This window comes from Eucyclogobius newberryi, unplaced genomic scaffold, assembly GCF_026437365.1.
Source record: "Eucyclogobius newberryi isolate DKJ021-1_F unplaced genomic scaffold, fEucNew1.0.hap1 SCAF_12, whole genome shotgun sequence".
NCBI lineage: Eukaryota > Metazoa > Chordata > Actinopteri > Gobiiformes > Gobiidae > Eucyclogobius > Eucyclogobius newberryi.
In genome coordinates this window covers 14,182,753-14,195,060 of record NW_027315746.1, presented here as the reverse complement: position 1 = coordinate 14,195,060, position 12,308 = coordinate 14,182,753, and the positions used below count along the sequence as shown (strand labels likewise).

The following is a 12,308-nucleotide window of genomic DNA, read 5'->3' as shown; positions in this document are numbered from 1 at the left end:
AAATAATAAATAGGTTGTTTTGAAGCCATGTTGCTGATGCACATTATCATAGTTTAAATCAAACCTACATCACTATTCGTAAAAGTGTCATTTGACCTTCAACACTAGAACATTGATAGTGAGAACATGACGTCGTGCAGCCTTCCTCCTCAAGGGGGCGCTTCACTCCGATCTGGCCTGAGCTGAACCCTCAGACAATTAGTGTTTTTGGGGCCGGCGCTGACGAGGGCAGAGCCGTCCAGGGGTAAATGAAGAGTCATTAAAGAGCTTGTTGTCCCCTCGTCATCATCAGGGACGTGAGGCTGGAGGGCGGGCGGCAGAGGCACCCGTCCGGAGGAGTCAGTGCCAAAGAGATGGTGATCGGGCTGGAGGGAGTCGAACTGGGAGCAGATGGAAAGGTGAAGACCATTGTTTTATGAGGACCTGGGTTTGACAGAGCACATTTACGCTCACTTGTTACTTGGCCATATTGGTGTCTTTTGTACACACTGATAAAACTATAAACCAATACCATTGCACACACTGAAAACTGCATTATACCTTTACCTTTCCTATAAACAATACAATAAACCAGTAGCAAAAGAGTTATTTATTCTTCAGTTCCGAGTTTTGACCGGTAAATTTACATTGGAACAGACTTTGAAACTTGGAGAACATTTCAGATCCTGAGTTAAAAAATTCAACATGGCTGCGTTTGGTGAAAGTTAATAGTAAATAGAATAAAAAGTTCAAATATGAATAGTAATTATGTTGTTGTTATTATGTTATTGTTCACTCTACTCTGTTACTCTTTACTGTCCACCCGCCATCTGTGATTATGAACTAACCCTAATTATTATTCCAACGTCTGCACACAGAGTCGGCACAAGTAAACATTCACTCTCTCACGATGATTTGTAAATCTAATAACTGTCACTTTGAGCTTTAATAATGATAATGTGCTGCTCATTGTGTGTCGGACTTGACGACTGGAACACAAAGGGCCAACGTGAACACCTGAAATGCAGCATAACCACAGAAAAACGTTGTATTATTAGCGACTAAATAGTAAAAGTCCTGGGTTTATAGCACAATTACCGTAATACCCTGCAACTGGTAACAACATTTTTGGAGTTAATATCCAAATCAAAACCAAAATCCTCTCATTGGCGTGTGTGAATGATCGTATTTCTTTGTACAGACGGTGTCGTACACGCAGTTCCTTTACCCCACGAACGTCCTGGGCGGAGGCAGGAGGAACACCATCGACTCCACCTCGTCCTTCTGTCAGTCCCGGAACGCCAGCCACCGCAGCCTGATCCTGAACCGGGCCAACAGTAACCAGAGCAGCGTGGACACAGGTAGTAGCTTCAGCTTGAACACGCCTAGGTCTTACAACGGGCCCACGTCCAGAATCGATGGACGAGAGGCGAGGGCTGCCAGACGGTGTCGAGTGTGGGGAAGTCGACGGGAGCCAGGTTTTAATAAGACGGGAGCGGATAGAAACAAAAACACGTGAATAATTGAAACTTCTGTCTTTCTCTGCGGCTGTTGCACCGAGAATATATAAAACATTTAAGGCCGGATGGAGATAGAGCCCAAATTGACTCTAAAATACAATCAGTTTCAGCCCCAAAACATGCATTTTATGATAACTTTAAGAACTGTACTTGAAGATGAAGTGTTTGCCACCTGCTTGTCTCCATGGTTATGTCATTTCTTTGCCTTTAATGTTACACAGCGTGGCATTAAACGTATCTATCCTTCTTTTATTTAACTGCTGTTTTTTAGGCTCAAATACACCCTGAAAAACACGAATTCTCCCTGTGAGTGGGGACGCCTTTCTACAGATCTGACCTGTCACTTGGCGATATATAAGTGTAACAACATCTACGTAGAGACAGACCCTCCAAGGTTACATAATGCACCTTTAATACAATAATTAAGAGCTTTGTTAGATGTTTTTTGGAGCTTGGGAATACCATATTAGTGTTTATAATAAAAAGTGGGTCATAATCCAACAGTCTGAGACGTGGAGGACTAGAATAAAGAAAAGCATGTTAATAATTGAATGCTCTGTCCTCTCCTGACCTTCAGCACTGCATCCAAGAGGCAAAAACTTAAATATAACAATGGGAAATGTAATCTTGTGTGTTTGATTATGCACGCGTGTGTCCGTCCACTGCAGGGAACGATTTGGGAGATTTTCGGGACTACGACCCCAACCTCCTGGACGATCCGCAGTGGCCTTGTGGGAAACATAAGCGGGTCCTCATCTTCCCCTCATACATGGTGAGAAACCTCATGGAATACTGCAGGAACAGAGCTTCCAAATGGTTTCACGAGGATGTGGAATCGTTTAGGAGTCCACGAGTTCTTAAACCTTTACACCAAGACATGATGTGGCTTGATGAGTGAAATCAGAGCCAAGCTAGGTCTAAAACAGGGCTAAAACAGGGTTAAAACAGGGCTAAAACGAGTCTAAAACAGGACTAAAACGTGTCTAAAACTGGACTAAAATGTGTCTAAAACAGGACTAAAACAGGGCTAAAACGTGTCTAAAACTGGACTAAAATGTGTCTAAAACAGGACTAAAACATGGCTAAAACAGGGTTAAAACAGGGCTAAAACAAGGCTAAAACAATTCTAAAACAGGACTAAAACAGGACTAAAACGGTTCTAAAACTGGACTAAACCAGGTATAAAACAGGTATAAAACTGGACTAAACCAAGTCTAAAACAGGACTAAAACAGGACGAAAATGTGTCTAAAACAGGACTAAAATGTGTCTAAAACAGGACTAAAACAGGACGAAAACAGGGCTAAAACGGGACAAAAACTCGCTAAAAGTGATTAAAATAAATAAATAAATTACCCTGACAATTTTAGAAGTAAAATACATCTAAATGCAAACGTTTTTATCTTGCTGTTTTTGTCACATTAAGTTTATTTGTTTCACCCAGAAAGTAATATTTTTGTAAAGCTGGTCACAAATTTAAGGATTTCACTGTTGTTTGTTCACGTTCTCAGTAATCTTAAATAAAATCTTGTTCTTTTTCCTCACAATAATCGTAACAGAATTGAGCTTTTCCTTAGAATTGAAAGTGTATTTTTTAAGAGATTATTGTAAAACACAACAGTATTGATGAAAATGCGGCGAATTTTTTACAAACACTAGAAAAAGTCTGTAATAAGTAAATTCTCCTTTTCTTTTATCAGAAGAGTCAGAAATGTGTTGATGTGACCTTATTCTACATTCTCCACGTGCCACACTGTTGGTTTCTTTGTATGTTTGGTCCAACTCCTCACACATTCTCAGACTCCACCGACACAAAACAAACATGGCGGCTTTTCAGCAATTGTTTCTCCAAAAACACGTTTCTGACACTTACAATATTCAAGGCTTTTTCTCTCAAATATCTCTTTGGTGTTTATGATTGTTTTTTATCATTTTATTTTACCTGGAGCAGCTTGAGGAATCAACAGAGAAGATTCAATGAAAAATATAAATGGATGAAAACACAATATATCTTGTCGTATAATGAAAAAAAGGTACTGTATTTTCCGTACTATAAGTCGCACTGGAATATAAGTCGCACCAGCCAAAAAATGCATAATAGAGAAGAAAAATCATATATAAGTTACACTGGAGTATGAAATGCGGTTGCAAGTGTGAAAATAACAAATAATATCACATATAAGTATAAGTATGAGTATAAATATAAGTATAAGTCGCACCCCGGCCAAAACTGTGAAAAAAGCGACTTATAGTCCAGAAAATACGGTAATTGAATTGAAAGATATATGAATACAATATTACTGTACTGTAAGTTCTTCTACACATTTAGCATTTAAAAAACATGATGAATTAACAGAGAAAAATGAATCGGAAAAATGTAATCGGAAATAAATTACTGTAAATAAATAATATGTAGGATTAATGTTATAGAAAATAAAAGAATAGACTTGCATTCGCCTCCAAATATATGCAAAATGTGGCTTTAATCCTTGTTCAGAGAAATGTCCCATGACTAAATACAACACGGGTCATTGATGTTCTTGTGTGAAAGAGAAAATGCACCGACTCTATTGTTGTCCTTCATTCATTCATTTCTGGCTGTTTTTGTTCCAGAGGCTGGTCTGACATAGTTGACATTCTCAGTCAAGGCCGGTGTGTTGTGCTTTCTCCTTTTCCTCCAGTTTCACACTCTACTGGCCCATAACCAAAGCTGTAGTGTTCGCTGCAGCGTGAGCGACGAGCCGCTTCTGTTAGTCATGCACCAAACACAGCCTTGAAATACAAGTTCACGTGTTATTTGTGTTTAAAGGAAACTCTGGGATTTTTTACTATTTCGACAGTAGTAGAAAGCAAGTAACGATTGATAAAGACGAGAAAAATAACAACAAAATAATACACTTAAAAATACTACACAAAAAAAAGTGAAACAGACAATATTTTTTTATTTATTTATTAAAAATACAAATATTACTTTAGATCAGGCATGTCCAAACTACGGCCTGGGGGCCAAATGTGGCCCGCAGACCAATTTTTGTTGGCCCGCCGGCTTCCTGCTAAGTTGGTCTAAACAACAAAAAGTAGTACCAATACTTTTTACTGTAAAATTGGAAAAAATCAAGCATTTTTATGTGATAACAACCTATTATTAATGTTCCAAGCATCATTAAAGGTGTGGATGCTCATCGAACAATACCAAATACAACATTTTTAAGTATTCACTTTTAAATTCAACATTGTCGAGTTGTTTGTGGCCCTCTGCTCCATTTAAGTTTCAAAATGTGGCCCTCGGTGAAAAAAGTCTGGACACCCCTGCCTTAGATGAAGTATGCTTAAACAAACTGGTTTATTGCATTTTTTGTATTGGATAGACACGCCCTCTTAAATCCTAGTGGCAATTTAAAGCAATCTATATTTTTGAGCTTGTAAATGTCATATTGCTACTTAACGTCCTCCTTGTGTTTGTTTAGATCTTATTCTTTATTCACAAAAGCGTTTGTCTCGTTTTGTGCACAAAGTGACCTTAGATGTAGCGTCAAACTCACCAAATTTGCTCTTGGTTTTCATTGTTACGTAAAGACGGGTTCATTGGGCAAACACATGACTCTGCTGCTCTGCGGTTTGTAACGGGACACGCCCTTTAGGTGCTGTGAACCTGTCTGAACAATGACCTGGTGGAACATGGCTCAAACTGAGAATCGGGGCTTTAGCTTGTGGTTTGTAGGGTTCTTGCACAGGCAGTTTAACTCTTTATGCCAAAAAATCTACACACTTTTAATGTTTATCATGTTTTTGACAGCCACGTTTTGTATTGTACTGAATTAATCGGACTAATATAATAACAGACATAGGCACAAAAAATAATCCCAGGACTCAACTTAAAAATAGACACATTTAAAAATGGACAATGGACAAAATGGGTTATTATTCAGAACTTAATATGCTCGAATTCCTCTTTTTTTTTCTCCTTCTTTGTCTAATGCCACTCTGTTATTTTCTACTTTTAATCCTTTACTTGTCTTATGTTCTTCCTGGTCTAGTTAGTTATTTTTGATTTTTTTCTTATAGTATTTTATAGTTTTTTGTGTGTTTTTCCTGTTGTTGTTGTTTTTTTAATCTTTGTTCTAATAAAAAATAAAATAGCCAAAAAAAGAAACATGAAATGACAAAAAAGAACAAATAATACAAGAAAACAATGAATTACCTAATAGTTAATTTGTGTTTATAGAGAAGTTGTTGAACTTTATGCCAGTTTTTGTTTGATGTGGATTGATCTAGAACAACAGCATCAACATTCTACCTTAGCATTCTGACCTGTTCTCCGGCTGAATAATGAACTGTGGCTCCTTTAAGACTCTGATAAGATAAACAACCTCTTTTGTTTCCTCGGCGGTTGGAGTCACGCAGGTGCCACGGGCGTCAGTGAAGCCTCGCTCTGAGCCGCTGAATCTAACACCGCGGCGAGAGGCCCCGGGTCCGGATCGGGTCCGGATCGGGCTCCCGTGACACCACTCTGGGTTTCTCTTTCAGACCACGGTGATCGAGTACGTCAAGCCCTCGGACCTGAAGAAGGACATGAACGAGACTTTCAAGGAGAAGTTCCCTCACATCCGACTCACGCTCAGCAAAATCAGGAGGTGACGATAAAACCAGAAATGTCCAAATCCCATGTCTCCATCCAAACAAAACTCAACTTTATTTCTGTAGCTTTCAAAGTGCTGGACATAATGAAATATAATCATCTATTTAGCACAAAAATAACACTGTAAAATACAATGCTAATAATGAAACATAATGATAACCTCAGAGTAAAAAATGTAACAATAAAAAAGACAAAATAAATCCATAAAAGACAAAAGCTATTTAAGTTACATTTTTAGTCAGAACAAACTTTCCACGACACAAAATATATTACAATTTACATTTATTTTAAGCGACATATCTAAAATATGTTGGGATGGATTCATATTTTGCGTTTTTTTTGGGGAAGTTGTTGTTACATAATTGTGATATTTCACGTCCAAAATGTGTCTGCTGTGCATTTATTTATTCATTTAATACGAACATAGCAATTATTTTGGGCAAACCGGATCATGTTTCAAGTTTTACAGCAAAAAAGCAAATTTTCAACAAATGTCCATAGAAGGATTTTAAGGAAGATCAATAAAACATGTAAAAATGAAACCAAAACTACTGTGTATTCATGGTTACTACACTAATATTAATATTTTTCTTTGTCTGTGGTGAAATCTCAATAGCTTTTTTGAATTTTACAGACATTGCGTTCCGTTTTATTTACATTTGACTCATTTCTTCAAACTTACGATCGAATTTGAGTTCATCACAAATACAGCTTTAATGTAATATAATGTAATATAATATAATATAATGTACTAAACTGCACCTGTGTTTCTTCCTTTGCTCAGTTTGAAGCGGGAAATAAAAAAGCTGGCGCAGGACGAATGCGGCTACGAGGAACAGACTGTGGCCATGGCGTTCGTCTACTTCGAGAAACTGGTTCTTCAAGGCAAACTGCACAAACAGAACCGTAAACTGTGCGCCGGCGCGTGCGTGCTGCTGGCGGCCAAGATCGGAGGAGATCTCAAGAAACACGAGGTCAAGATCCTCATCGACGTGAGTTTGCTCTTGACAAACAACGCGCTGTGAAAGGAACGTTCCTGGAAAGATTTGTTTTGCTGTGGTCTATCTCCAGATCCTGACGGCTGCTGCGCACAAGCCACAAGCAAAGATAATGTTATGATGTGAAGCAAAGTGCACAAACAAATATGTCATTGTCAGAGTCTCATATTTATGTCTGCGATACTGCGTCCTTATCTCAGGATACCATTACGTCAGTGCAAAGTAATCGGCATTATCTTAACCTTCCTAAATCAATAAAAGTACTATTATATACTTATGCTAACTGTTCTTAATATAGCACGTGTCTGCCAGACTTGACACGCCCCCACACCAGTGCCCCACCCAAATTAAATTAAATATAGTCGTAAAATGACACAGTAATACTTATTTCACACGTGAGAGAGTTATAAAGCACCTGGCAAACAAACAACACGCCACAAGAAGTCATTGCATTCTTTTACATTTCTATATTCACTCTTAGCTTTTGAAAAACGGCATATTAGTTTGACTTCGTGCACACTAATCTGAAAGAATACATGTTATATTTACACAACAAATAATACATGCTTTAAAGGTACACCGTGTAACTTCTCTGGCTGTTTGGAGATCATTTTGCTTCGTCTTGAATGTTCTACAGTACGACATTAAACTGATGTATCTCAGTGCACCTTTAACTGTGCACTGTCCATTGTGCACCTTTAACTGTGCACGGTCCATTGTGCACCTTTAACTGTGCACTGTCCATTGTGCACCTTTAACTGTGCACGGTCCATTGTGCACCTTTAACTGTGCACTGTCCATTGTGCACCTTTAATCCATTGTGCACCTTTAACTGTGCACTGTCCATTGTGCACCTTTAATCCATTGTGCACCTTTAACTGTGCACTGTCCATTGTGCACCTTTAACTGTGCACTGTCCATTGTGCACCTTTAATCCATTGTGCACCTTTAACTGTGAACTGTCCATTGTGCACCTTTAACTGTGCACGGTCCATTGTGCACCTTTAACTGTGCACTGTCCATTGTGCACCTTTAACTGTGCACGGTCCATTGTGCACCTTTAATCCATTGTGCACCTTTAACTGTGCACTGTCCATTGTGCACCTTTAACTGTGCACTGTCCATTGTGCACCTTTAACTGTGCACTGTCCATTGTGCACCTTTAACTGTGCACTGTCCATTGTGCACCTTTAATCCATTGTGCACCTTTAACTGTGCACTGTCCATTGTCCACCTTTAACTGTGCACGGTCCATTGTGCACCTTTAACCTGTTACCACCCACCTGTCCGCCGGCGAGCATTTTCTATATCTCAAATATTCTCTTACATCATCACTTTTATTTCCGTGCTCAATACCAGCAAGCCATACATCATTTTAAAGCTTATTTTCTCAACAAAACGAATATGTCATTGATTTACATTGAATAATTTGCCCCAAGAAGCAATTGCCAATAGTTTGTGAGAAAGTCTCAACTTTTACAAACGCATGTCCTACCTGTTTGCTGTTTATGACGGATGAAACGGCTTTAATTCTGTTCATCCTTGTACTCAGTCTGTCCATAAGGAATCATTGAAAAACAATATCCACTTGTATTTTTCCTGAAGTTATCCGATTTTGAGATATTGTCAAGTTAACAAACTTTTCTTCGTTTCTCGCCGGACGAGAATGCGCTTGTCCGGCGCATTTCTCCGTCCATAACAAATGACCTGTTTGACCTATAAAATAATGTTGGATATCCTTCTTTTCCTCAGACTGTTTCCTACAGAATGAGACCATCCACGAATTTTTCTGTCCACGGGTTTGTTTGCTACAGCCTCCGCAAAAAAAAATGCGCCGCTTGCGACGCACATGGATTAGTCTGTTTACATCTAAATAGCGCCGCATGTGAATGACGTAGCAGACTCTGATTGACATATTATTCTAGCCAATGAGAATAGCTTTAGAAAGAGGGGCGGGACAAAGGGCTTATTGACACAGAATCTTCTGTATTCTCGTGCGTAAGGCTCCGGGAAGGCTGTGTAAAGAGACAGATTTCTCGGCAGGATTTTGCGAACGTTTTCTGATTTTATTAGCCTTTTGGACGTGCATTTTGTTAGATATATGTATTATTATACCAATACAAAAATAAAATAAAAATATTATATATATATATATTTTTTTTTTTAACCTCTATGCACCTTTAACTGTGCACGGTCCATTGTGCACCTTTAACTGTGCACTGTCCATTGTGCACCTTTAACTGTGCACGGTCCATTGTGCACCTTTAACTGTGCACTGTCCATTGTGCACCTTTAATCCATTGTGCACCTTTAACTGTGCACTGTCCATTGTGCACCTTTAACTGTGCACGGTCCATTGTGCACCTTTAACTGTGCACTGTCCATTGTGCACCTTTAACTGTGCACGGTCCATTGTGCACCTTTAACTGTGCACGGTCCATTGTGCACCTTTAACTGTGCACGGTCCATTGTGCACCTTTAACTGTGCACTGTCCATTGTGCACCTTTAACTGTGCACGGTCCATTGTGCACCTTTAACTGTGCACGGTCCATTGTGCACCTTTAAATAATACGTTCTAAAAAGCGCTGATTTTTTTTGTGTTAAAAATGTGAAAAACATCATCAAATATTCACCGCGATGATTTTATAGATGCTTTCCACAACTTTCTAAGAGCAGAGGGAGTGCCACGGTCAAGCTAACAAACATTAGCATGCTAACAGTGCACTTCCTGCTTCGAGGAGAATAAAATGCTTCACAATTAGATTCATTTTCACTTGAATAGATACTTGTACAGTAAAGCTGGGGAGCAAAACAGATGTTACTTTATCTAAAACATCGGTTACAGCCCCTTGAAGTGAACTTAAACTGAACTTTTATAAAACCGTCAAAACAAAACCTCCTTTTTATCCACTTTTGTCGTCTTGCACCCATAAAAACACCCACATTCATACAACGTTTTCTCTTCTCTTCCCAGAAACTTGAAGAGCGTTTCAGGATAAACCGCCGGGAGTTGATCGCGTTTGAGTTTCCTGTCCTGGTGGCGCTGGAGTTCAACCTGCACCTGCCCGAGCACGAGATCATGCCCCACTACAGACGGCTGCTGCAGACTTCCTAGCGTTAGTGTCCCATCAGGAGGAGGCGCTCTGATCCCCTCCTGATCGGCCGACGCCCCCACATCACATCCACACTGTCCCGCTCCAAAACCCGCCTGAATCCGGACACCTACAATCAGCCAAAGTTCAGTATCATCGGTGGTTCTCAAACTTTTAAATAGACGGGACGTTTGAGCTCGGGCATTAAAATACAAGTTAATCTGGGACTAAACAAAGGGATAAACAACAAACAGAAAAATCTAAATGGAAAAAAATGTTTCTTAACAAAACTGGGATCAGACTATTTAAAAACTACATTTGAAAAGAACTAAACCAGGTCTAATCCCAGACAAATTAAACTCATTTAAATAAGAGCTTGGGTTGGGCTGTGCCAAAAACTGGTTTTTAATTAGTTTATTTTTATTTTGAAATGGCTTTCTGTTATTTCAAGAACATTTTAAACAGTTTAATTTGATTCTATTAATTGCCCAGGCCTCATTAGAACCCATGAACACCATGTATCCCCCCAGTGGGACCCATACCACCATTTGAGAACCACTGCTCTGTACCATTCACTACAGAATTCATGTCGTGTATATTTTACATCTCTCTTGTTGATTAAGAGAGATCATAAGTTTGATTTTGGACTTTTCCTAATTCAAACCAGTGATTGTAACATTTCTACAATCGTTCAACAATTCCTCTTTTCTACGAGCCGTTGCCTCTAGACCTGGTTTTTCTGGCTGGACTGTTATTTCTAGGGTGACTCATCGTTTTGCAAGTCTTCTAAGTGCACTTTTTATACAGAACAAGAAGCAGGAGAAGGATTTGTATCTGGCTTTTGGGACTAACACTGAAAACGAAGCTGTTTTATTAGCACCACAAGTCGTTACCGTGGACGTCTGTAACTTCCACTGTTTCCAGCAGCGTCTATGCTTCTCTGCATGATCGAACACACAAACACAACAGGACTGAGTGTGTTGTACCTGGAGCCGGTGTTGGACTCGGAGACACGTGCTCTGCCGGGTCTGATTTGAGTGCTCTATGTTAGAGTGAATCGCCGGCACGTTGTGCTGAATAAGGCTCTGGACTGAACTTCTGGAGCACTCCACGACGAAACGAGAAGATGCCACGTTGAAGTACTGTTAGTGCAGCATTAGCCCGTGTAACCATGGAGAAGCAGACAGGGGTTACTCTTAGCATGTCTGTTGTTTAGGCATTGCATTTACACCAGATGCCCCGACTGGCTCAGGCCCAGGGCAGATACTGGTGAAAGTACCCGGATTATAGGAAACTACCCTTAATACTGTATGGTTTTATTACAGTAATACATGATGTTTTATTACAGTAATACATGATGTTTTATTACAGTAATACATGATGTTTTATTACAGTAATACATGATGTTTTATTACAGTAATACATGTTTTATTACAGTAATACATGTTTTATTACAGTAATACATGTTTTATTACAGTAATACATGATGTTTTATTACAGTAATACATGATGTTTTATTACAGTAATACATGATGTTTTATTACAGTAATACATGTTTTATTACAGTAATACATGATGTTTTATTACAGTAATACATGTTTTATTACAGTAATACATGATGTTTTATTACAGTAATACATGATGTTTTATTATAGTAATACATGTTTTATTACAGTAATACATGATGTTTTATTACAGTAATACATGTTTTATTACAGTAATACATGATGTTTTATTACAGTAATACATGATGTTTTATTACAGTAATACATGATGTTTTATTACAGTAATACATGTTTTATTACAGTAATACATGTTTTATTACAGTAATACATGATGTTTTATTACAGTAATACATGATGTTTTATTACAGTAATACATGATGTTTTATTACAGTAATACATGTTTTATTACAGTAATACATGATGTTTTATTACAGTAATACATGTTTTATTACAGTAATACATGATGTTTTATTACAGTAATACATGATGTTTTATTATAGTAATACATGTTTTATTACAGTACTACATTGTTTTATTACAGTAATATGATGTTTTATTACAGTAATACATGATGT

The 12,308-nt window shown here is 38.4% G+C and overlaps 1 protein-coding gene across 4 annotated transcripts in view; it reads left to right on the top strand.

Moving 5' to 3' along the window:
- The window catches only part of cables1 (Cdk5 and Abl enzyme substrate 1), a 41,582-nt gene extending 31,085 nt beyond the window's left edge, over window positions 1–10,497 (top strand). For all 4 annotated transcript variants that reach the window (XM_072440889.1, XM_072440887.1, XM_072440888.1 and 1 more), the window contains 6 exons: window positions 293–398; window positions 1,181–1,340; window positions 2,168–2,271; window positions 6,026–6,132; window positions 6,922–7,129; window positions 10,111–10,497. In XM_072440889.1, the coding sequence (XP_072296990.1) occupies window positions 293–398; window positions 1,181–1,340; window positions 2,168–2,271; window positions 6,026–6,132; window positions 6,922–7,129; window positions 10,111–10,251 (826 nt within the window). In that variant the 3' untranslated portion in view covers window positions 10,252–10,497. The remainder of the gene's footprint in view (window positions 1–292; window positions 399–1,180; window positions 1,341–2,167; window positions 2,272–6,025; window positions 6,133–6,921; window positions 7,130–10,110) is intronic.
- Window positions 10,498–12,308: the final 1,811 nt, after the last annotated feature.